The sequence below is a fragment of the Aureobasidium pullulans genome (assembly GCF_000721785.1).
Source record: "Aureobasidium pullulans EXF-150 unplaced genomic scaffold scaffold_35, whole genome shotgun sequence".
Classification (NCBI taxonomy): domain Eukaryota; kingdom Fungi; phylum Ascomycota; class Dothideomycetes; order Dothideales; family Saccotheciaceae; genus Aureobasidium; species Aureobasidium pullulans.
This window is the reverse complement of record NW_021941055.1, coordinates 99,906-123,564: the sequence shown is the minus strand read 5'-3', so window position 1 is coordinate 123,564 and position 23,659 is coordinate 99,906. Positions and strand designations below refer to the sequence as shown.

Here is a 23,659-nt window from a genome sequence, read left to right as displayed (position 1 = left end):
ATATCACTCCTTTCTCCACTCAACAAGGCGCATTCAATCAAACACACGCAAACACAGACAAGATGATCATCCCCATCCGCTGTTTCTCCTGCGGCAAGGTCAGTCCTTGATCGCCCAACTCGACCAATCTTTCGCATGCGCTGACAAAATTGCAAAGGTCGTCGCTGACCTCTGGGAACGCTACATGATCCTCCTCGACGATGGCATGGCTGACGGGTGAGTTTGCGCTCCTCACAACCCTCTCACTCCTTCTCTGACAAGTCTCGCAGTGACGCCATGGACAAGCTCGGCTTGACACGCTACTGCTGTCGCCGTATGCTCATGACCCACGTCGACCTCATCGAGAAGCTGCTCCGGTATGCTGTCGCGACAACCGCCATCACTTTCATTCTCACTAACACACCAATCAGTTACAACCCCAACGAGCGCGACATCATCAGACAGCGCGTCTAAACCTCTCTTCACACAACACAATACCTTTTGCATACAACAACCTGGCGTTATTCGGTTTCAATTCAGCATGGAGTTCTGGGCGGCGGGACTTTTCGAGAAAAGAAGGGATTGAACTTGGTCGAGAAAGTCAAACAATTCGAGGAATGCATGGAAGAAGTCATGAAAGAGAAAGAGAACAGCCCGAGGATAAAGGCGCGTCTCGAAAGAATCACACTCAAACCCACAACAACACCAAAAATGATACCCGTGATTCTGTCTTTGGAATCTTCTGGTCTTTTTTGCAACACCATTCTACTTCCTTCTTTGTGAATTGTAGACTGCACGATGCGATGTAGGAACCACAACAAGCCGAAACTCTCCGCATCACGATATGAGTGAGGGGTGGTATACATGTTGGACCAGGTAGGTCTCGTAAAGCCAGAGAAGCTAGGATGACTCGTCGAACTCTCTTTCACCTGTGCCAGTCAAGCACCACAGCTTGAGCCCCTTCAGGCAAACCGATCAAAAAGCCTTTCGTCGGGGATTATTTCACACACAATGACCCTTCTGACGCAAAAGGACAATAAAACTCCACCAAACACAATAGTCAAGTCCTTCAATCTCTCTGAAAGCAGACATCCGGTCCAGCACATGTCGAGAAGAAACTCTGCCTGCACCTCTCAATATCAGTCAAGTTTGCCTGATCAACGCTGACATTGTCCATCTAGACCGATTGACGCGGTTTCTAACCATGCTGGCTTACTCTGATAGTCATCCCTGCATTCAATCTCTAAGCACGGCGTTCCCAGTCTCTGATCAGCAGCCCGGTGATGCGAGGTAAACAGCAATTCTCCAATTGGCTTGTCATGTTTCCTCTACCTTGCCTCTACTCCAACCCTTGCCAGGCCCTCGAAGAATGGCTCTAAAGTTCATGAATGGTTTCGACGACTCGACAGGGAAATTTATCGTACATCTACCCAGATGAATGATCTTGCACAAACTACCCAACAAATTGCAACGATGAGACCAAGAACCAAGGAAACTCCCACGAAATCACAGAAGTAGCGAACAGAGAATTGACATGACTGCTGCTAAGTCTTTGCTATGATGAGAAGACTATCGACACGACCTCCATGACCACATTGTTCATGCTAACCAAGCTGGACCGAGGACAAGTGCGATATGCTAGGAGATAGCTTTGATGACTTACGGGCGTAATCAGCTAAAAATGCAATATCCCAAACAAGCAAGCACAAAGAAGACCATCCAAAGACCGTTACTCAAGAATTAAGAGATAGAAAACAGGGGGGGGGGGAGATGCACCAATCTCACATCCGTAAAGCAAAAACTTATAACCGAAAGCCCGCTGCACGATCGAAGAAATGGTGTCAAAGTCATGTCCAGCGTTGGATGAAACAAAATGCATTCGTGTTGATGATTATAAACTTCGCGGTGGGGGGGCATGCAAAAAAAAGTGCAAGGGAGGAAACAAAAAAAAGCAGAACCAAAATGCCGCTATCAGAAACAGAAACAGAACCATGACGAGATGCGCGTTATCAATGCCGCTTTCCAAAAGAAACGCAAAGAGGGAAAAACAACGGAAAGGAAAATGCCCGAAAGTCGTTCGCATATCGTACATGTTTGACTCGTGAACGCCGTTGCATGTGTGGAAACCCATATCGGAAAAGCGCAGTGTGATGAAGTGTAATCTGCGAAATGCAGTGTGAGAAGTACGGTATGAGAAGTGCAACAAACAGGAACAAAACAGTCTCCGGGACTCGGATGGAAGGTAATGTCTGAAGAAGTGAAGTTGTAGGGCGGGTGGGGATGGGAATAAACGAAGTGGACAAGACAAAGTAGCAGATCAACAGCATCGTCCCTTTCTGACATTGGTGTTGTCCTCGCTCTCGCCAGCCTCTGAGGTGTAGCTGACTGCGCCGGGTGTGTTGGGAAAACCGAGCCAGCTACGTCTTTTGTCGCCGTGACCGACACGAAAGCTGCCAGTGCCGCCATTGGGGAGGTCAAAGTAGCTCTGACCGCCATCAGCAAATGGAGTGCGGCCCATGGTGGCCTCGATGGTGCGCTGCTGATCAAGTTTGCGCTGGTGTTGGTCGACGAGCTTGCGTGTGATGACACGGAACATCTCTTCGATGCCCTCGCCATCCTTTGCGCTGATTTCATGGCAGCAGTCCCAGATATGCTCTTGCCCCCAGAAGCCACTGCTTCGATTGCTGTGAGGTGAAGCCATAGCGGCAAGGTTACCATTGCTGGCAGGGGGTGAGCTGTGTAGAGCACTTGGAGGACGACCATTTGAGGAAGCGACCTGATCTGGGTAGAGCTGCTCTGCAACATAGCCGATACAGCGCTCGAAGGGGACCTCGCGCTTCGACGGGTCTTCGGCGACAACATCGCTCTTTGTACCTACGACGTGCAGGATCAAGTCCTCAGCATCGCCCCAGCCTGTTTTGTCGCGCAACTCGCGCAGCCATACGCCCATCTCTTCGAAGCTCTTCTTGCTTGTGATATCATAGCAAAGCACGGCGGCATGTGCACCGCGGTAGTATAGCTTGCTGATGCTGCGGAAGCGTTCTTGGCCGGCGGTATCCCAGATCTGAAGTCGGATGTCTGTATCGGTTTCAGGGTCATGCACACGTGTAGTAAGGAACGAGGCTCCAACGGTCGAGGGAGTGCTGGGAGGGAGGAAGGTCTGATGGACGAAACGGTGGACCAGCGAAGTTTTGCCCACGTTTTGAGAACCGAGGACGACCAGCTTGGCCTCCAAGGATGTTGAAGGTGCTGACATGACTCGTCAGATTAGGAAAATGTATAACAAGAATAAAGACAGCCAATAGGGAATGCGCTTGTGTTCGCTAGGTGGATTTGCGACAGTGTCAGATTGCGCAGGTGACAGCGCGACAAGCAAGATCGTTTGTGGCCCTGCTAGATGCTGTCACTGCGCGTGCAAAGATGTTGTTCCGGGTGATTAGTAGTGGAGCCCTAGATACAGCGGCCGAGCCCCAGCAGAATTTGACAAGCGGCCATCGCCCAAGTGGCGCCTGTAGAAGCGAAAAGGAGAGGAAGGAAAAAGATTCCTAGGTATGCCAGGGAAAAGGGTCTGGCTCAGGGACTGAAGTTGTTGATGTTGTTGACCTGTTGTTGACCCCCACCTACCGCCGAGTTTAGGTTGCTGCCGCAAGACTTCCGCCCGACGTCCTTTGTTGGTCCAAGCTTGACGTACCACATCTCCTTGCAATCTCTCGCGCCTCGACATCTTCTTGTGCACTCCTGACATCCTATCACCATCAAGCGGAACTGTCACCGGAATTGATGTTGTACAAGTGCGATGGAGGACGAATGAGCATTGAAACATGACCCATTGCTACGCCCGAGCATTCGCGCCCGCGCCGTGAAACTTGATTTTCACCATCACAAAACGTCTTTATTTATGTGCTGCATGTCAGCCGGTAGGCCACTAAACGCTTACGGCTCTAGATCATCATACATAGCTTTAGGCACAGCTCGCCGCGAACCCTTTTGTCACCTGTCAATGTCCGACACGTCCGACTGTTACCACCCTTCATAAACAAATCCAATAACCCGAGAACGCGAGTGTCTTGGCTAGAGGCAGAACTCCGAAAGCACAAAGAGCAGATCTTCCAAACACTACTTTGCCCCTCGATTCGTTCCGAGACGACGCAAGAAGTGCACAGCAGCATTGCTCTAGAAATGAAGTCTTCGGTCTCGGATCCAGTCAGCTGTGGGGACATCAAAACGGCGTCATCACATATTGTCCTATCAAGTGTCTTATAGTTCACCGTTGAGTACACCCTATCAGTCTGATCTCTAACTGGGAGCCTCATGGGGTCACAACAGCCACGCTATACCGATTGAACGTCGGAGGTCTACGGGTCCTCTCCTTGAACTTGAATTTAACTCCCTACCCACCTTTCTGGTTTCCAGAACATGCATCGAACCCCAAGTGTTATCTTTGGCCAACAGCCCAGAAACAGATCACTCTCAATCCAGCAACAGAACCGGAAGGATCATTGACATGTCTTTGGTTGATGACGCCCTAAGATCCTTCAACCGTTGATACTCTTTCACGTTCGCCCCGCTCTTGACCTCTAGGCATGTTCGACTGTCGGTTGCTATGTCGATGCGATCCGTTCTGGGGCAGCCTCGGTTCTAAAATACCCATGGGCGAGCTATAGACAGTCCAGTAGTAGCTATGCCGTTATACTGTCTCAACAGCTCCAACACGCACTCTCCGATTCGTTGAAACCCACTATCAAGTTCGCCCCCAATTGTTTCTAGTACAGGTTTTCTACTAGTCAACATGTCTTCGTGAGATCGTTGTCTCCATCCTCTTGCCTACTAATCTTTTTTCGTATACCACAGCTCGTAACTGACTATCCATTCTTTGACAGCATAGATATTGCACGAACAAAATGCGCTTACAAGGTGCAGCTTTGTCGAGCAGCATCATTCTCTCGTCTTTGGCTGGTGTCACTGCTCGGGACATCACTCCGTCCGATTCGAAGGACGCTTCCCAGCAACTCTCTGTTCGCCGTCACTCGAAAGTCGAGACATCTGGCACCAGGAAGGATTCAGCATTTGGAGATGCTCTGAAGAGACCCACGCCTAGCTTGGACACCCCGGCGGTGCTCCCACGCCCCACGAACAATTATGTACCCAATAAGCGAGCAAAGAGACATCATGCAGCCTGGTCTTCGGACTCGGCCACAAGTATGGATGCTGAGAAGCTTGCACCTACGCAAGCCGACCGCTTACCTTCCTCGGATCACAAATCTGGATCTACTACCATGAGAACAATGCTGGTACGGCGGAAGGCATCTTCCAGTACTACATCGAAGAAGCTCAGCAGTACCGCGCGTCTATCGAGTAGTGGGAAGATAGTGAAGTCTTCTAGTAGGACTACAAGCTCGTCGAAGAAAGCTGGTTCCGTGATTAGAGGCGCCCCAATTTTGAAGCCATCGACACCATCGACCAAATCAATGACAAGCTCAACCAAGAAAGCTGTTTCTGTGGTTAGAGGCGCTCCAATCTCAAAACTATCATCATCCACACCAACGACGTCCGCGAAGAAGACTAGTTCGACAATCAGGGTTTCTAGTTCAACGCGCGTCACCTCCATAGTCAAGGTTGTTCAAACCACAAGCAAGCTATCAAATTCGTTGAAGAGTCTTTCAAGTGCCTCTCGTGTGGCTACTGTCACCAGAGGTGCGAAGCTCACCACCTCGTCCAGTTCGACAAAGAGATTGTCTAGCTCATCGAAAAGGCTCTCCATTTCTTCAAAATCGGCGTCCAGCTCTACTTCTAGAGCCTCGCAATCTTCTACTGGGCGAACACTGGATCTGAGCTCAATCAAAGCGCCTGTTCATACGTCTTTAGTCCCAACAAAGGGCAATGCACCGAGTCTATCGGTCAAAGCTACGACCTCAACCGTGTCATTATCACATGCGACGATTGTCTCCGAGAGCAAGTCATCTTCGAGCAAAACGTCTTCGAAACAGATATTTTCGGCCTCGGGCGCTATTCGTGGTTCTGTCTCGAAGACTACATCGAGTGCCGTGCATACATCTTCTAGCACAGCTCATACTTCATCTATCGTGGCTCAAGCGTTGTCTGCTACAACGCATGTATCTTCTGGTACAACACGTATACCCTCTACCACAGGATATGTATCCTCTAGCATATTACATGGGTCTTCTGATACGTCAAAGTCGTCCGTGATGGCTTCATCGGCCATCGCGGCGTCATCGCAGACTGCGAGTACCACAACTTCGCGGAAGTGTCGAGGCTTCTTATCCTGTCCACCTGAAACCACTAGTCTGGTATCCGTTTCTTCTGTACCAAGTTCTTCTGTGCACTTGTCGTCATCCTCAGATACAGGTCAGGCACCTGTCTCCACCCAGATCCCAGCCTCGACGGGTTCCGTGAGTGTTTCGGCATCACAAATGTCCGATCAATCAACGTTAGTTCCCAGTGGCAATATAGCAGTCCCGTCTCCTGAACTGATCGACACGAGGAGGGGACATTTACCAACAAAGTTGACTGCCTTACCCGTTGCAACAAGTCCAGTCTCTTCCGCCACCTTTCATGTGATCTCGAGCTCGTCAGTAGATCAGTCCACCTCTACTATATTCCAAGGGTCATCGTCAAGCGTCGGCTCCAGTGATGTTGCTACACCTTCGGCAACGATACCATCAGAGATACGTTCGTCCTCTACAGAGGGCACGACGACTTACGTTCAGCGGCCTGAGCCTGATACCACCCTCAGTAGCTTCGTGCAGTCCAGCCAGGCGCTCCCTACAAGTGTGGTTTCTACATGGGTAATAGGATCTGGCCAACCTGATGAGGTATCCGCGTCAATCGGGTCTTCTCACACCGCACAGAGCTCTACAGCAACACCTACTACAGCCACAATCGTCACCACAAGTCAGTCTGGAAGTGCGACAATCAGCGCATCTGTGGCCTTCGATTCATCATTCCATACGTCTTCCAGCTTTGGAGGACAGGCATATAGCTCTGGATCAGATGTACAATTCTCAGCAACAAGGTCTTCTTCCAGTCCGAACTCCATCTACACCATGAGCAGTCCGGTTTCGTCTTTATCTCTGGTGCCATCTACTCCGAGCAGCAGTGGTCTGTCGCCTGGTTCAACTACCACACAGATCACATCTTCCAGTGTGACGCGTGCTCAAAGCTTCTCTTCGACACCTAACCAGTCTTTGAGTGGCGAAGATCTTGCAGCTGCAAGCGTCGCAATCAGCACGCTCATCTCGCTCGGGTACACAGTTACTACATCCTCGACTACACGATCAGATTCAATGATCAGTCTCTCAATCCCCACAGGTGCTAGTTTTACACCTGGTTCCGCTATACTTGGCGCATCTGGTATTGTAAAACCAGTATCTTTTACCAGCGTCTCTTTCTCCAACTCGAAAGCCAGTGATTCCTCGTACCTGTTATCGGATCTTGCTGTGCCTACGTCATCGTCATCTTCGACCAATTCAGCTATTCCAGTAGCATCTTCCACAATCTTGGAGACGACAGATCGTACTCGTGCAAGCTCCACGAGCTCAGTGTTGGCCTCTTTCGCCACGTTTTCATTCTCGGAGAGCAGTAGCACTGCGGATATTATATCCGACTTTGGTTCATCTACCGGACTTCCCAGTTTCAGGACTACTCGTAGCCCTAGCATCTCGATCACTGTCCCTAATGTCCAGTCCACGGCTTCTTCTTCGTTGCTGAACCCCGGCAGTGTCAGTATTGAGATTCCCGCGACCTCCACAGATGCTATACCCAGCTCGCTTTTGACTGCACTGGAAAGCGCATCGCATACGATAGATTCTGTTATATTTAGCAGTGATCCTTTTGTGAATGCTTTCGGCTCTTCGTCTTTTGGCGCCGGTTTTCCTAGCCCATCGTTGTTGTCTCCTACGACTCTGCCTTCTATGACCGATATGGTTGCTAGCGAATACTTCCCAGTCATGCCAACGCCATCGACTACTGCTTCCACTTACTCGGCCAGCATCGATGCACTTCAGCCTACTACCACTCAAGCAAGCAGCATGGAACAGCCAGTGAACTCCATAGTCTCCAATGATAACACACAAATCGATGTGAATATTAGCTCGGGATTAGGCTCTTCCTCAGAACTTGGTTCTGCAACGGATGTACTAGAGAGTGCAACGTCCACTACTGTTTCTGAGAATGGCATTACCACTATACCTACTTCAAGCAACACTGAGAGCTCTTCAAGTCAATTTGATGACAGTGGAAGCCTCACCACTTCGACAAATACCACAGCAGCCGAAACCTCTTCCGACATTTTGGACATCATCAGCCCCACCTCGCAACCTGTAGAGGACGCTACGTCGACTTCAACCAACGCACCGGCTCCCAAAAGCCAGGTCTCTGAACCTCAGACAACTTCAAACACATTCGATGGCACAAAGGACACAAGTTTGACTACTGTCGAGGCTACTCCAAGTATCAGCCTCAATGTGAATGGAAACAGTGGCGTTGTCAAGACTAACGATGACTCCCCGACTTTCTCCACAGTACTTCCAGTACTTCAGGAAACCACCATCGCGGCTGTAGAACCATCTTCGGATCTGTTCTTGTCTTCTGTCAGTGTTGAGTCTGCAGCAGTTGAAACAGAAACCTTCTCAAGCTCTTTCGGAGCTACCTCTGTGAGACCTCAGCCCACGTCGACCGAAATTGTTGCAACCGAGACCGCTTCCGATAGTATCGGTTCTGCTATGGACTCCATCCCTGGTGTCACGCTTGTTTCGAGCCTTGACCTACCGTCAGTCACGCCCGAGAGTACAGCACCGGAGAGCTTTGATGTTCCGACTCCGGTACACGTTACAACCTCAAGTACCATTCCGTCCGAGACCTCGCTAGAAGCTGGAGCGACTGCAGATGTCGGTGACATTGGTTCTGACATTGATGAAACGTCTTCTGGCGTGGAACTACCTGCGGCCACTTCGAGTTCGTTCTCTGCGGAGCTCCCGTCTACCGATGGACCAAGCACAACGCGGGATATCGTTCCAACCAGCAGTTCAAGTGCGGAGGTTTCTGAATGGTTGTCCGCCTCTCACACAATCTCTAACTCAGAGGTCGAACAAACCAGCTCTAGTTTGGCGCCTTCGGTGTCATCTGATATGCCTACAGCTTCTATCAACGACGAACTTCCGCCGACTTTGGCGGTCACAGATGAGACTAGTACTATTACCACTGTTCTCAACGTCATCAGTGAATCTCCTTCAGCCACCGATGTTGCAATTCCGGAAACACTCAGTGGACTCGATCAGTCGACCGCGACCTCCACACTATATTCTTCTGATGAGGCGGGCCCGGATACATCTTCTGTCGCCTTGCCCGCAGTAACCTCGCTGCAAAGTGCGATAACAACTCCGGTCGGGACCTCTGCAGAAACTACTGCTATCCCCGTAGTATCTGAGAGTGTGGCACCAACTATTGTCGCTCCCATATCGGCGATTCCTCTCACGACTGAAGATGTACCGACATCCGTCTTTGAAGCTATCACGAGCGATGCTACTGTTGCTTTTACATCTCAGCTCGAGGTCACATCTACCCAGATCATCCCTACTGATCTCTCCACATTTTCTACCACTGAGGATTCATTCTCTGCCTCAACAGATGCTGGACCGACCACTCTACCAGTCAGTTTGCCTCTTAGCGTAGAGAACGAAGAGTCGGCGACGAGCACTACCGTTTCAGTGACCGAGTCTTTACCGACCCTAGCGGTAAGTACTGATGGAATCTCGGGCGTAACGTCGACCAGCGTCGGGTATGTGCCAGAGACAGGTGAATCCCAGGTTGCACCCTCGACTTCCGTCGATGTCAATCAACAGGTCTCCAGTGTCGGCTTAACTCCTACTGAGCCCCTTGTTACGACATTGGCGCTGTCTAGCTCTGGCGTTGAGGTATCAGCTTCGGTCTCTCTGGATTCGACAGATATGCCAACAGTCACATCTTCCGGCACCAATCCTGTCGTTGTTATTACTTCCGACATTCAGATTAGCGATGATTTGACCACTATACCCTTCACGAGCCAGAGTATTGATATCGGATCTGTAGCCAGTGCCTCTGCTGAGGCTTCGCAAACCACGGAAAATCCTGCTCAGATTACATCTTCACCGGTTACCTCTGGACTTGACCTCCCAACTGAATCAGTCTCGGACGATGAGAATGATTTGCCCTCATCGACTAGCATAGACCGTCCCACTCAAACTGATGCGGTAGTGACGTCCGCATTAATGTCTAGCGAGCCTGAGACTTCTAGCTTAGATGGAGATGTCACACAGTCGATCGGCCTCCCACAGCAAACACCTGTGTCGACCACTGCTGTCTCTACTCCGGAAACCTCGTTTGACACTGCCGTCTCTATGACGGTACTGCCGACTACGACGGAGATAATCGCGGACGCTACTAGCGATATCGTTATTGCAACAAGCTCCGATGCTGCTCAGATAGGCACGTTAGCCAGCGATGCATCGAGTACCCCTACAATCGCTTCGATCACGACTTTGCCTGATTCAATGACCAGCCAGCTTGAAGCCATTCCTAATGGTATCAATGTGGCCGCAACAACTCTAAGCTCTGATACCCAAGGAGCGCCACAATTGACATCAGTCGAACCTGCTGTGCAGACTTCAGAGTCTATAATCAGTCCCAGTGCATCGGATGAAGCCTCTTCGGTATCTGCTTCATTCGCCGTGTCTGCTTCGCTTATAGCGAATATCGAAGGACCCTCGACCTCTGAAGCCAACTCAATCCTAGCGACTCTTGTGGAGTCTGGTATAGAGGCTACAGTAACCTCGGGACCTTCGGCGCTCACGGACCTTGGTAGCTCGATTGTGATTGCGCCTAGTACATCCGAAGAGACGGTCGTGAGCTCGACTCCAAATCCATCGACCGTTACTGTGCCGAGCGAAGATACGCTTTCGGTCATTCCAATTCTTCCTAGCGAGATGCCCACTCCTACCACGTCAACTAACGAACTTGAGAGTGCTTCCACGGAGGAAGCAAGCGTTGCTCCTAGTTATCAGACTGTTGACAGTCTATCAGCACTTTCTAGCGTCGGGAATAAGGTGACAACGAGTCTCCCTGATACGCCAACATCTGCCAGTGCATCATCTACCGCCGTGGACGTTGTGACTGATGCTATGGATCAAGACCCTACCACTTTCGCTAGCTCCGTCAGCACAGATATCGCTTCTACCTCTGTCACATTGGACGTGTCTTCGAGCGAGCCTATGGTGATGAGCACATCATCTCTTGATTTGCCCAGCATTACTATCTCAAGTAAACTCGATCTGACAACGACTTCGGCTGTTGACTTCATACCTGATAACACTGAGCTCCCTAGCTCAGTTCCCAGTACAGCGTTGCTATCCGTCTCTGATTTGGCTCCGACAACATCTGAAGCAGCCGAGTCACCCATTTCCACTGCTCCCTTCGTCAGCTTGGATGACGCATCAAGCCTTACAACATCACTTTTGGCGCCAACTACGTCTCTACCCGAGGCGTCTGAGGCCTTCGAGACGCCCAGCGTTCCATTGCCCATGCCCAACGAGCCGACTACAAGTTCAGTTGATGACACGCTTGCGCCCTCGATTGTGACGGCTGCTACAGAGTTTATATCTGCCATCACGCCAGCCTCTACGGCCAGTATATCAATCAATCTGGGTGTCGCTTCCGGCAATGATGATACAACCGTTGCGGAGACAATGCCGCTTTCTACTGTGTACGCAAACGAGAGTCTGCCTACGACAATCACCGCTGTCGACCAACCGACATCCGTGGTCATCCCAGAACTCCCAAACCAGTTCACTTCTGGATCTGATTCGTTGATCACAAGCTCCGTCAGCTTTTCACTTGATCCTGCGACTGCCACAGTTGACTCGCGATTGCCTGCTGCGGCTTCATCCTTCGATGTTGATAGTAGCGCCACGCAGGATGTTGATGATCCTAGCACTCCGGAGACATCGCTGGTCAGTCCCACGGGTACGCTCCTCGCGGAAGTTGGGGTTGGCTCTTCGACGTTGATCTCCGGCGATGCAATGTCGACAGCCTCGACATTGATACCAACAACGACAAGTGATGATCGAAGTCTTTCGATAGACCCCACGAGCATCACAGTCACTACCACCGATATCGGTGTTGCCAGCGAGTCTAATATGATTTCGACCACAGACATCGCTCTGCCTTCTTCTACTGAAATCGTTGATGAATTTCCGACCAGCGTTACAGATAGTGTCAGTGTCATGACTTCCGCTATGGAATCGCCAAGCTCAATGACTTTCTCGGTCGAGACTTCCCTCATCATCTCCGTCGTACCTTCTTTCGAAGGGTTTGACGATCAGCCGAGTGCAACTTTCCCTGTGACGGGAGCACCTGCCTCCCCAAGCTCATTCGAGGCTTCGGCCACGGTCGTCGAGACTGCTGCCTCCCAAACTGAAATTATCAGCTCAGCAACTGATGGAGAAAGCTCTATTACCAGCGACATTGTCGATCAAGCAACCTCCATCATTGCACCTTCATCCGCAGAGAATCTTACATCAGAGTTACCAAATGCATCTGCAACTTCTGTTGATGATTCTGTGATTCTTTCTCCAACCAACACCGAAGACTTGACCATGGCTGCTTCCATCGTCGAGACTGACGTACCTGAGTCGGCAGCTCAGACTGGAATCCTTGCGTCTACGACTGCGGCTGATGTTGATCTACCTTCTGTCACCAGCCCTGTTGTCGACAATGGATCTTCCGTTGTTACCAATATCTTGGCTCAACCTACTGATCTACCGCTCGCCACTTCTAGTTCGGATACTCTTTCGGGGATCTCTACTTCGTCGGAAGCGTCTGTTACAGCGACCATTGATTCTACCTCCGCTATACCTCCTGCGACAGATCTACCAACTACCACTGACCTTTCTTCCACTGCTGATCTGCTATCTATGACTGATCTGCCACCAACCGCTGATTTATCATCGATCACTGATCTTGTATCCGCCACGGGTCTGCCTTCCAACTCTGATTCGCAGCCTGGTACTGATCTGCCTTACAACGCTGATGTACCGTCTACCGTTGGTCTACCTTCCGCTACTGGTCTGTCATCTACTATCGATATAGAATCTGTCTTGACCACTGAATCACTGCTGTCAACAGCATTAGCAGCTGGGCCGACCGAGACAATTAATGCCAGTATTGGACAAGGGTATGTTGATGCCACTACGTCCGCAGTGCGGGATGGGTTCTCTACTGCCGTACAGTCTATGGCCACTATCTCTACCTTCGAGTCCGATTCTCCTACCTCCGCCAGCGATTCGGCCCAGATCACTGATATACCCAGCGTTGTTGTCAGCTCAGATATCTCGTACGAACCTTCTACCTCGTCTCAGGTAGACATCGAAGCGACTACCGATTTTTCCACATCTCCTTCACCAACCAGTCTGCCTTTAAGCATCCTCCCTCAGTCGCCTTCGTCGGTGATAACAGAGTCTGAGTCTTCTGAGACTACAATCTCTAGCATTGGACTTGGATCAGTCGACACTAGCTCCACAATGCAAGAAGCATCCACTGTGGTACTACCCGAGATATCCAGTACTCTCTCTGAGTCTGATTCTTCGATCCCTACTGTTGATCCGGCTCAGATCAGTACCGACCTACCAATCATACCTTTTAGCTCAGTCATCCCATCTGTGCCCGCTTTATCGACCGCCGACGTTAGTGAAGCAACTACCGACAGTGCTACTTTCCCAGTCGCGACCACACTTGCGTCAAGTACTCTCTCAGAATTGCCCCCGTCGGTGACAACGGCATTGGACTTGAATGAGAGCGAGACCGCTAGTGTCGAAACGAGCTCTGGCGTTCTGAATGACACTCCCACCCTCATCCAGTACATATCCACCAATCCCGTGACAGAGACTGGATCTGTTATCTTATCCGATACGTTGTCTTCGGCCACTGATCTGCCAATCGTCACATCCAGCTCCAGTATCCAGCCCGAAGCTTCGGTATCGGCCGATATTGACGGTGAGAGCACTCAGATCTCGACTGTCTCGTTCACAGATCTGCCGACTGTCTCGACAGTAGAGTTACTCTCCTCCAAGACAGCTACCAGCTCCTTTGAGATGATCGTCCCCAGTGTTGGACTTGGCTACGTCTCGTCTTCAGAGCTTCAAACGACTTCAGAGCCCACCATGAGTCAAGAGATTCCCTCAACTACTCTCACAGACTTGCCCTTGAGTTCGGCTACTGCTACGATTGCCACCTCAGCCGATACCGTTTCTGCTGTCTCTACGGACGCTGATTCGATCCCGGAAGCTACTATGTCTGCCATTTCGTCGGAGCTCGCAGCAAGTGAGACACTTCCAATAAGCAATCCCGGTGAGGTCAGCCTAGCTCCGACCATTTTGGAGGCCCCGACAAGTTCGTCAATAATTTTGTCTATCGCTTCATCGATGCCATCCCCGGTCAGCGCATCCTCGGAAGTTACGACAATTCCGGAGCAGGTATCCTCTTCCATGGCCGCCATACTCAGCTCTGAGGTTATCCCCTCCGCGACGTCAGTGATTCACATAAGTTCGTCAGCTGTAGCCATAATCTCCGAGATCAACACGTCTGTTACGTCCTCCGAGCCCATCACAAGCCCAACACCTCTCGACACAGGCTCTACAGGTCTCACCAGCGAGCTTGTTCTAGTCTCATCGCCTTACCCGTCTATTGCTAGTTCGATAGCCTCATCTCTACCAGATCTTGCCGCAACGTCTTCACAAAGCATGACTACCACTAGCTCAAGCTCTAATCTACACATATCGTTGCCTATGCAGACATCTCTTGTAGGAGTTTCTCCTAGTGCTTCGTTTAGCTTGTCAACTACAGTTCAGCTCTCTGCTACCGGTTCGCAAGTCACTCCCAGCGTTCCAGTCTCGACTTCGATCTTGGACAGTATTCAGACTGCGCTTACCAGTGCGGTCGTGCCGTCCTTGGGTTCTACTGAATCGAGCAAAGAGCTGATTTCAAGCACTACTCAAGTCTCATCTGCAAGTTCTCCAGCGACAGATTCTGCGGGTTCCTCTTCTGGTACTAGCTCCACGTCAGGATACGCAATCAACATCGGCGTCGGCAGTCTCAGCCTTGGCTTGATACAGACTTCAAGCGGAAGCGGTCTTTCAAGTGTCGATGCCGGTCTCACCACTCCAAGTACTGGTATCGCATCAGTATCAATCACAACGGCTCACGCACCTTCCCTCTCCAATGGCGCATCAAGCTCTGAATCTTCTCTAAGCGTACCAGTTGTTGTTCCATCTCTTTCCCAAGTCTCGACATCGCCTTCTGGAAGCTCATCTCCATTCACATCCAGCACAGCTGTTGCGTCCACACCTGTCAATGCTGAGAGTTCTTCTGCTGCTAGAGACTCTGTCGCTTTGAGTAGCCCTTCGACTTCGGTTACTCCAACGCTTGATTCAGTCTCGCTGCTTACCAGCACACCACAAGTAGCATCTAGCTCTTCTACCACAGCCAGCAGCTCGGTCAATACCAGTGAATACTTGGTGAATATTGGCGTTGGAAGTACTAGTGTCGCCGCTGTACAAACTGCTGGTGGAAGCAGCTTGATCAGTGCCAGATTGAGCACCTCTGCCGGGGTGGAGACGTCTGCTGGTATAATCTCGTCAGCTATGAGTGCTCCTAGCTCTGTTATCAGCAGTTCTGCTGTCGTCAGCCCCATCCTAAGCATTTCGAGCGCGACCTCGTCAGGATACACACAATCGGCTGTTCAGACGTCCAGTATTGCCTCTTCTTCTGTCGCCTCAACGAGTTACTTGCCAACAACGTCTGGCCAGCCAATCCAGTCAGTCATCAGTTCAATTCTACCAGTGGTCTCAAGCGTCAGTCTGGCTAGCAGTGCGTCCCAGATGACATCTAGTCCTATCGCCGCGACTAGCAGTTCAATCGCCACAACTAGCCGTGCGTCAGACACCTCTATCAGCAGTACTATTCCTGTGATTGACCCGTCAATCTCTGCAACCAATGCTGCTGGGTCCGTGGTTGGTACCCTGCCTACGGTCACAACTCCATCAGCAATCTCGATTTCTCTGAGCAGTCCTACTAGTGCAGTGTTAACCAGCGTATCGTCCAGTGTAGGATCATCAATCAGCTCAACACCCAGCGCGACTTCGTTGAGTAGCTCATCCATCAATACAGCATTGGCAAGCAGCTCTTCCATTGCAACTTCCTTGAGCAGCTTGCCTTCCAGTCTAGCACCTTTTAGCAGCTTTTCATCCAGCAGCAGCGTCTCATCTTCCACTGCCTCATTGATCAGCACCAGCTCTCCATTCGGCTCCCCATCCAGTTCAGTATTGCCGACTTCGAATGTTGCACTTAGTACTAGCTTGACTGTCGTTCCCACAGTTCTTGTGCCAGCGTCCTCAGCCAGTAGTGTTTCAACCTCTTTCAGCCAGCTCAGCTTCTCAGGAGTATCGAGCTCCAGCGCACCCCAACTAGCATCGACTTCTTCCACTTCAGTCTCGGCCTCGAGCTCGATCACAACTACTGGATATGCAGTCAACATTGGTGTTGGTAGTACCAGCGTGGCTCTTATCCAGACAGCCGGCGGTGGTAATCTCGTCAACGTCGGTGCCGGTTCGGTCGCCAGTACACAGATTTCTGCCAGTGCGGCTAACCCTGCGACTACTATTGTCGGATCAGTTGTCGGTAGTTCGGGTGTTGGCACTACTGTCGTTGTTTCCACATCACAGATCTCATCAGTCACCTCCAACGCTGCATCTACTTCAACCTCCTTGGCGCAGACACAAACTAGTCCTTCTAGTCAAACCGCTTCGTCCTCGATCCTGACTTCTGCTCCGAGTACGGCAGCTGCGACAATCACCGTCTCGAGCTCTCAGGCTGGTATCACTTCCCTGTCTGTTCCTACTGTCGGGCTAGCCAACGGAGTCACAAGCCCACTTGCTGCGTCTCAAAGCACTTCGTCCAGCTCCCTGACAGTGGTTTCTCCCACGACTTCCGCAGCACAAGCAATCAGTTCATCGAGCCAAGCTGGGTTATCTTCTGCCTTGGCTTCTAGCTTGGTCGCAGTATCTTCGAACACTGTAGCTTCGCCTAGTGGCTCTTCGACCTCGCAAAACATTGCCGTGCCCTCTACTTCTAGCACCGGACTCGTCAATGTGTTTACAAGCGCACTGTTGGCATCCTCTACAAGCGCTAGTTCTTCGGTAGCATCCCAGGCTCCAGTGGTCAGTCCATCAAGCCAGGTTGTCTCGCCGCCTACTTCGAGCACTACACTCTCGAGTAGTTCAGCCGCGGTTACTAGCTCATCGGTCGCTTCTGCGACAGCATCTACACCGAGCATAGCGCTTGTCAATGCAGTCACGACCATTGCGGTGGTACCTCAAAGCACCTCTGCTACCGGAAGCACAACTCCTGCGGCATCAATCTCTATCCAGCCGAAGAGCAGTTCGTCATCGGCTCTAAGCTCCGCTCTCTCGTCCCCGAGCTCTGCAGTGGTAGCCAGCAGTTCTCCTAGCGTGCCAATCGTGGTCAGCACTCCATCCAGCACACCGGCCGTGATCACTAGTGCATCCACCATGCCAGTCGTTGTTAGCATTCCGTCCAGTGTGCCAGTCTCGGTCAGCAGTCCTTCTAGCACTCCAGTCTCGGTCAGCAGTTCGTCCAGCACGTCGGTAGTTGCAACACCTTTGTCAACCATTACGAGCACAGTGGTCATCAGTGCCACACCAGCATCTCCAAGCAGTAGTGTTGTTTCGAGTACGAGTGCAGTGGCACCAACAACCACTCAGCCCAAGACCACCTCATCTAGCCAGGTCGCAACACCTTCTACCTCGGCCTCCGTACCCTCGAGCACTGCGGTCGTACCCAGCAGTTCGTCAATTGCCCCAGTCGTCACCACACCTGTAACTACTTCAGCAACCAAATTTGTATCCACAAGCGCCAGTACGACGACATACGCGGCTTCTGTTGATTGTGGAGGCAATGGTGCTGTGCTTGGTCTTGGAGGTCTCAATGTAATCGGCGGTAACAAGTGTACGACATATCTGTTGGCCATAACCAAGAGAGATGGACCTACGACTATGGAGACGGTTTACAAGCCTGTGGCTTCATCTGTTGGTTAGGAGGGGAGAGATGTGGGATGTTTTCTGTTTTCTGTTTCTATCTTCTGTCTCTTTTTCATTTGTCATAGGCTAGGAGTTTCGGTGTCAATCTACATTTTATTACATGACGGAATATACATTGATTGAATGTCGGAGTTTGGAATTTTTGTACAGTATATCTTGGATGTCGATGCTATTGTCGCGATGATCGAGTTGCTTCTCTGCGAAGGTGTGCGGCACAGAAGAAAGCCCGATAGATGGAGGTGGTACGTGGTTTGAAAGTATGGTACCCATGAGACGGCTTATTATATCAAAGGGGAAAGTTTGTAGTAGGAATTTATTGGTTGTTCGATGTTGTTACAGTGTCTCTTCCCTCCCAGCCAGGGCAAGATTCATAATTGCCTGGCTATCCTTGTCATGATTTGCATATGCTCGATCCTCCCTCCAGATACCAAATTCGTGTGTGATCTCATCCCGTCCCAGCGGACCCTGTTGTATCGAAAATGTCGTGATTGTCGTAGAGGAAGCAGTCAGCCTAATAAGGCACGGTCAAAGCGGCCTGAATGTAGGTTTGCGTACACCCCTCATCAGTGCCCTTCCACTCAATCTGTATAATCGTCAGCATGCAATTCAACACACATCAACACTCGCAAACACAAAGAACTCACCACCCTCTGACCCAACTCCTCGACACAAATCGTCCACCCGTCACTCGACCCATTGACACCCAACAAATACCCACGTTCAAGACTCAGATCGCCCTCTCCCTCAAACTGAGCGCGGAACTCGAGCTCAGAACCCGTGTGCACGTCACTGCTGTTGAAGATATAATTGCCAATGCCATGGGGGCCTTGTCCGGGCGTGTGCAAGACTCCGTTTGAAATGGTGAATTGGGGGACGGAGCCATAGCCGGGGGCGATCAGACGTAACAGATAGTTGGGTTGGTAGTAGGGGTCGAAGAGGGTGGTTAGGGAGACATTTGGCAGGAGGGAGGAGTTGGAGGTGTAGGTTGGCGTGGTGGTTGTTAGGAGGTAGAAGGGTTGTGTGGTGTTGATTGTTGGAGCGCGATCGATGATGGGAGAAGCGGTTGCGAGGGCGATTAAAGCGGCGAAAATGGTGGTGGAGAAATGCATTGTGATATCCTGTCGTTGAAACAATTCCTTGAGATAGTTTTGAATTGGATGTGGTTTGAAAGGTAATTTGTGGTTTGTAAAGCAGAAGTCAAGAGTTGAGACAAGGAAAGAATGAATCATATACTTATGCACCCTACCTACCCACCCAACCTTGCAAGCATCAACATACCCTGCCTTCTCAACCAAAGATCAACATGACGAACGTGGTTGCATCTTCCGTAGTCATTCTCTGCAGCCTCCTGTTCTGAAACGCTCCTAAACACGAAGACGCGTGCGTTTGTGTGAACCCTGTGCTTTTGCTGCATCACGTCACTTTCTCAAAAATAGATGCAGATGTGTGGTACAAACTTGACATACGATACCTCAACCACACCACATGTTATTTCTCAACAGCCTGCTTCTGGAATGTGATATGGTTACAACAGTGACAGTTCCTTCCCAAAAGATGAATCTTGTATTGTCTCAGATGCTCTAGGAAGTGGGAAAAGAGGGGTCGAAAAAAAGTGCGGACGGGGGAGATCTGCATCGCACTGCGGGAACTGGCTGCCGTGTCTATACTAGGAACGGGAAATGATCTACTCGTAGCATGTAACCCCTTGGCTTGCTGGAATCAGAGAATGATTATAGTCATGATGGTGTTTGTCAAACATGTGCACTGGGCTATATAGCGTGAGACATGGTCGCCTAGATCAGATAAGAGTTCAAGCGGTGTGTGATGTATTATAGGAAAACAAAGAATAATGGCTTGAGTTTTTTTTTTCTATCTGTACAACCTCATTATTGGGCAAAGAAGAAGAGAACTAATCGTTCTACATGAAGTCAATGCCGACACCGAACTGGACACCCTTTCTGCCTTCCTCGCCCTTGCGGAGGACCAATGGCAGAGAGAAGTTCAACTCGAATCGTGCAACGGGGTGAGCGTAGACGAGACCGACACCAGCCGCACAGCTAGGGAGGCCGTTGGAGAGTTCTTGGAAAGTGTTCTTGACGCTTTGTTGGACGTTGTTGCCGCCCTTTTCACCACTTGCGACGTCTTGGAGAGCCAATAGACGACCGCCGTTGATGAAGGTTTGGAATCGTAGAGGGGTGTCCTTGCCCATTCCTGGTACAGGGAAGAGCAGGCTTGCACCACCAGCGGCGTAGATGTCACCACCGACGGCGTCTTGTCCGTCTCTGGGGCCAAGTCCAGCCAGGCGGAAACCACGAACGTCAGTAGGGCCACCGAGTTGGAAACGGTCGTTGATGCGAGATGCGGCAGGCTTATCGGCACCGGCCTGAGTCAAAGGGTAAAGAAGACCACCACGAAGACCAGCAGTGAATGAGATACCGCTGTCAGCAACACCGGGAACAGGGACGGGAAGAGCCAATTGTGACTCGGCAGAGTACTTTGCGAAAGCAACATCTCCAGCAAGCGGACCAAAGCCGGCAAGTTCACCGATAGACTTGAAAAGGAAACCTCTCGAGGGAAGCATAGGAGCATCGCGGGTATCGTTGATGAAAGTGTGTGTGATGCTGGACTTGAAGCTGTCACCAGCGTCGGCGCGGACGGTAGGAGAAGCATTCTCGGAGAGGCCAGTAACTTGTCTCCAAATACCAGAGTAACCCAACTCGTGCTTGCTGCCCCATGAGCTCAACCACTTCAGCTTTGTGCTTCCACCCTTGATGAGCTCTTCATGGCTTGCCCAGCTCTTGAGGGTCGAGCTGGCAAGACCACCAATCTCGAAGCGGATATCGGGGCTGCTGAGGACGGGAGTGTCGAAGTAGGCCGAGTATGCGGAACGAGTGCGCGTACCGAGCGAAGCGTGGGCATTCAAGGACTCGGCACCACCGAAGATGTTGCGCAGGACGACATCGAGGAAAGCAGAGCCCTCGGACGAGCCAGCCTCAGTTCCGGTCTTGATGGTGTAGCGCGAGCGTTCGGGAGCGTGAATGAAGACGGAAAGATCGGTGGGAGTGGAAGAAGCATCCGTCTGGTCGGGCTGGTCGATGTAGGTCGAGACGGGAGCCTTGAAGATACCGAAGCGGTTGAGTTTGTCGACGGCGCCGCCAACCTCGCGCAAAGCTTCCTGGAGAGTGTAGGGACCTTCCTGGTTGTGGGAGAGGACAGGGTTGAAGATGCGCTCGAGAAAGCCCCGACGCGTGTGCTCGGCTTGCAGAACCTGGATGGACGAGATGGTGACAGGCTTGGTCGAGTTGAGGCCGATCAACTCGGATTGGCGCTGCTGTGCTTTGGCATATTGCTGAGCCAGGCGGTCGTCCAGCTCTTGCTGTCTCTTGGGGTCGGCCTTGTCTTGGAGCAATGCGAAGAGCTGCGCGTTGGAATGTTAGTCCTTTGCGCATATGTCCGATAGCGCACATCAACTCACCTCGCTGCCCGAGGATTTGTTCGCCATTGGAGCCGCAACAATTTCACACCGTCGTCGTCGCAAAGTTGACTATCAATCGCAAAGGCGAGACCGGGGAAGGGAATCGCTATACAACGTAACGTGGAGCTTATCCGACGCATGCCAAGCACGTGCTCTCCAATACCATCTTGTCTGCTATCGGCCTGTCACGATGCACAAAACCCAGTCTAATAAGCTGCTCAACATGAATCCAATCTTGAATTAGTTCTCACCTGATTCCTCGAGTTATGAGTGCTGCTAAATCCAGATGTGCTTCAAACGCGCGCTGTCTAAATCCAGGATGGCGTTCTAGATGGATTCCCGGAAGTCGGGATGCATTGGGGCTGACGTATCGCTGCCTTTGAATCAACTAGTAACCACCTACTCATCTTATCGTGTCTACGTACTTCTTTCACTCTTGTTTCTTCTTATTTATACCCTTTTTCCCAAACTTTCGTACAACGCAATCAACCTCACGACTCTGTATTCGCAAATCAACATCATCATACAACCCACATCATGGCCACACGAGCAGCCCATAAGCGTCTCACAAAGGAGTACAAAAACATCACAGAGAACCCCCCGCCGTACATCACAGCCCACCCCTCCGAATCAAACATCCTAGAATGGCACTACATCCTCGAAGGCCCCAAGGATACTCCCTACGCCGGCGGTCAATACTGGGGCACCTTGGTGTTTCCCCCCGACTACCCCTTCGCCCCACCCGCCATCCGCATGCACACCCCCAGCGGTCGCTTCCAACCCTCCACACGCCTCTGCCTCAGCATCTCCGACTTCCACCCCAAGAGTTTCAATCCCGCTTGGGAAGTCAGTACTATCCTGCTGGGTCTGCAGAGTTTCATGACCAGCGAGGAAATGACCACTGGCTCCTTGTCTGCCTCAGCGGCCGAGCGCATCGTCTTTGCGACTCGCTCGAAATGGTGGAACAGTACGGGCGGTGGCTCTTCCAACCGCACCATTCCCGCAGTCTCGACCCAACCTAGCAGCAACACCCGCGGTTTCGGCGCAATCAGAGCTGGCGACGGCGGTGTAAAGTTCAAGGAAGAATGGCCAGAGCTGGACGAGGAGAATTGGAAGTGGATGGAAGAACACAAGATCGATGCTCAGACTGGCAAGGCTGTTGTGGTGCCTCCTCCTGCCGCGAACACTGCTTGTTCGCCAGAGACCAATGCGCTGAGGAAGAGACCTGTGGGCAGTCACCCTGGTTTGGGCGCTGTGGTTGAAGGAGGCCATGTTGCCCGCGATGCTGGGCAGAGTTGGTTGAGGAGGAACAGAATGTATGTTGCTCTGGGCCTCATCTTTGGCTACGTTGTGCTTGCACGAGCTCTGGGCGAGCCTGCTTCTTGAGCGTATACACCTTCTTCATAAAGCATTACTACATGTGTCTTTAGCCTGGGCGTTGGGGAATTGAAATGGAACAGAGAGGTCTGCATGGAAATGGAGTTTCGGGTCGTTAGGGACATGGGAGAAATCACTACTCGGGCTTTCTTTTGGATCAAGGCATCGTATATACCACACTCAATTGTAAATTTTGTCACCAAGAACGAACAACAGCTGGGACCTATGGCGCCAACCAGCTCTGCTTTCTCTCTCTAAACTGTCATATAATCACATCTCGTATCTTTTATCACTGCTCTTTCCCCGCCACATGTGCAAATTTGATATCCTGCGAAATCCCCTCATTGTCCCCTTCGTTTCCAAACCTTCAAATCAACCTTTAGAATATCCCTCCCATACTCCCTCGCGACCTTCGAGCCACTTCCAGCTTTCTGCTCTACGACCCTCCTTGCAGATCTAGCTAGCCGTCGTGAGCCTTGTGAAGCGATATACGCTTGAACACGTTCGAGTGTTGGGGGTAGCCATTCCGAACCATCAGACATACAAATCATATTTCTGTGACTTCGCGTACGGTGTCTGTGGGCCCTTTGCGGTCGCGTAGGGATGTGTGTGGAAAGTGTTGGAGGCAGGGAGGAAAGACTACTTGGTGGCGAGGAGAGTGTTG

At 51.2% G+C, this 23,659-nt stretch overlaps 5 protein-coding genes across 5 annotated transcripts; 2 read left to right on the top strand and 3 right to left on the bottom strand.

Moving 5' to 3' along the window:
* Positions 1-6: 6 nt before the first annotated feature.
* Positions 7-678, top strand: M438DRAFT_349892 (DNA-directed RNA polymerase I, II, and III subunit RPABC5). The gene is made up of 4 exons (XM_029906499.1): positions 7-98; positions 158-216; positions 270-356; positions 411-678. Exons 1-4 carry the CDS (start codon positions 63-65, stop codon positions 451-453), a joined length of 225 nt encoding a protein of 74 aa, XP_029755402.1. The 5' UTR covers positions 7-62; the 3' UTR covers positions 454-678.
* A 1,618-nt stretch (positions 679-2,296) lies between these two features.
* M438DRAFT_359851 (ras-domain-containing protein) lies at positions 2,297-3,235 on the bottom strand (the record flags this gene model as incomplete). The annotated part of the gene is made up of 1 exon (XM_029907375.1): positions 2,297-3,235. The coding sequence occupies one exon, from the start codon at positions 3,233-3,235 to the stop codon at positions 2,297-2,299; it is 939 nt and encodes a 312-aa protein (XP_029755401.1).
* A 15,199-nt stretch (positions 3,236-18,434) lies between these two features.
* Positions 18,435-19,316, bottom strand: M438DRAFT_349889 (uncharacterized protein). The gene is made up of 2 exons (XM_029906498.1): positions 18,788-19,316; positions 18,435-18,726 (listed from the first exon to the last, which is right to left on the bottom strand). The coding sequence occupies exons 1-2, from the start codon at positions 19,250-19,252 to the stop codon at positions 18,655-18,657; spliced, it is 537 nt and encodes a 178-aa protein (XP_029755400.1). The 5' UTR covers positions 19,253-19,316; the 3' UTR covers positions 18,435-18,654.
* A 680-nt stretch (positions 19,317-19,996) lies between these two features.
* M438DRAFT_328609 (uncharacterized protein) lies at positions 19,997-21,645 on the bottom strand (the record flags this gene model as incomplete). Its single annotated transcript, XM_029903212.1, has 2 exons — positions 19,997-21,561; positions 21,619-21,645. The coding sequence occupies 2 exons, from the start codon at positions 21,643-21,645 to the stop codon at positions 20,062-20,064; spliced, it is 1,527 nt and encodes a 508-aa protein (XP_029755399.1). The 3' UTR covers positions 19,997-20,061.
* A 305-nt stretch (positions 21,646-21,950) lies between these two features.
* Positions 21,951-23,221, top strand: M438DRAFT_349887 (ubiquitin-protein ligase). Its single transcript, XM_029906497.1, has one exon. It carries the CDS (start codon positions 22,156-22,158, stop codon positions 23,002-23,004), a length of 849 nt encoding a protein of 282 aa, XP_029755398.1. The 5' UTR covers positions 21,951-22,155; the 3' UTR covers positions 23,005-23,221.
* Positions 23,222-23,659: the final 438 nt, after the last annotated feature.

What these genes read in the sequence shown, in the direction of transcription:
- M438DRAFT_349892 (XM_029906499.1), top strand. Translation starts at nt 63, where the DNA reads ATGATCATCCCCATCCGCTGTTTCTCCTGCGGCAAG. An exon ending in GCTGTTTCTCCTGCGGCAAG is followed by an intron (nt 99 to 157) that starts GTCAGTCCTTGA and finishes AAAATTGCAAAG; the next exon opens with GTCGTCGCTGACCTCTGGGA. An exon ending in GACGATGGCATGGCTGACGG is followed by an intron (nt 217 to 269) that starts GTGAGTTTGCGC and finishes CAAGTCTCGCAG; the next exon opens with TGACGCCATGGACAAGCTCG.
- M438DRAFT_349889 (XM_029906498.1), bottom strand. Translation starts at nt 19,252, where the DNA reads ATGCATTTCTCCACCACCATTTTCGCCGCTTTAATCGCCCTCGCAACC. An exon ending in AGGAGTTGGGTCAGAGGGTG is followed by an intron (nt 18,727 to 18,787) that starts GTGAGTTCTTTG and finishes ACGATTATACAG; the next exon opens with ATTGAGTGGAAGGGCACTGA.
- M438DRAFT_349887 (XM_029906497.1), top strand. Translation starts at nt 22,156, where the DNA reads ATGGCCACACGAGCAGCCCATAAGCGTCTCACAAAGGAGTACAAAAAC.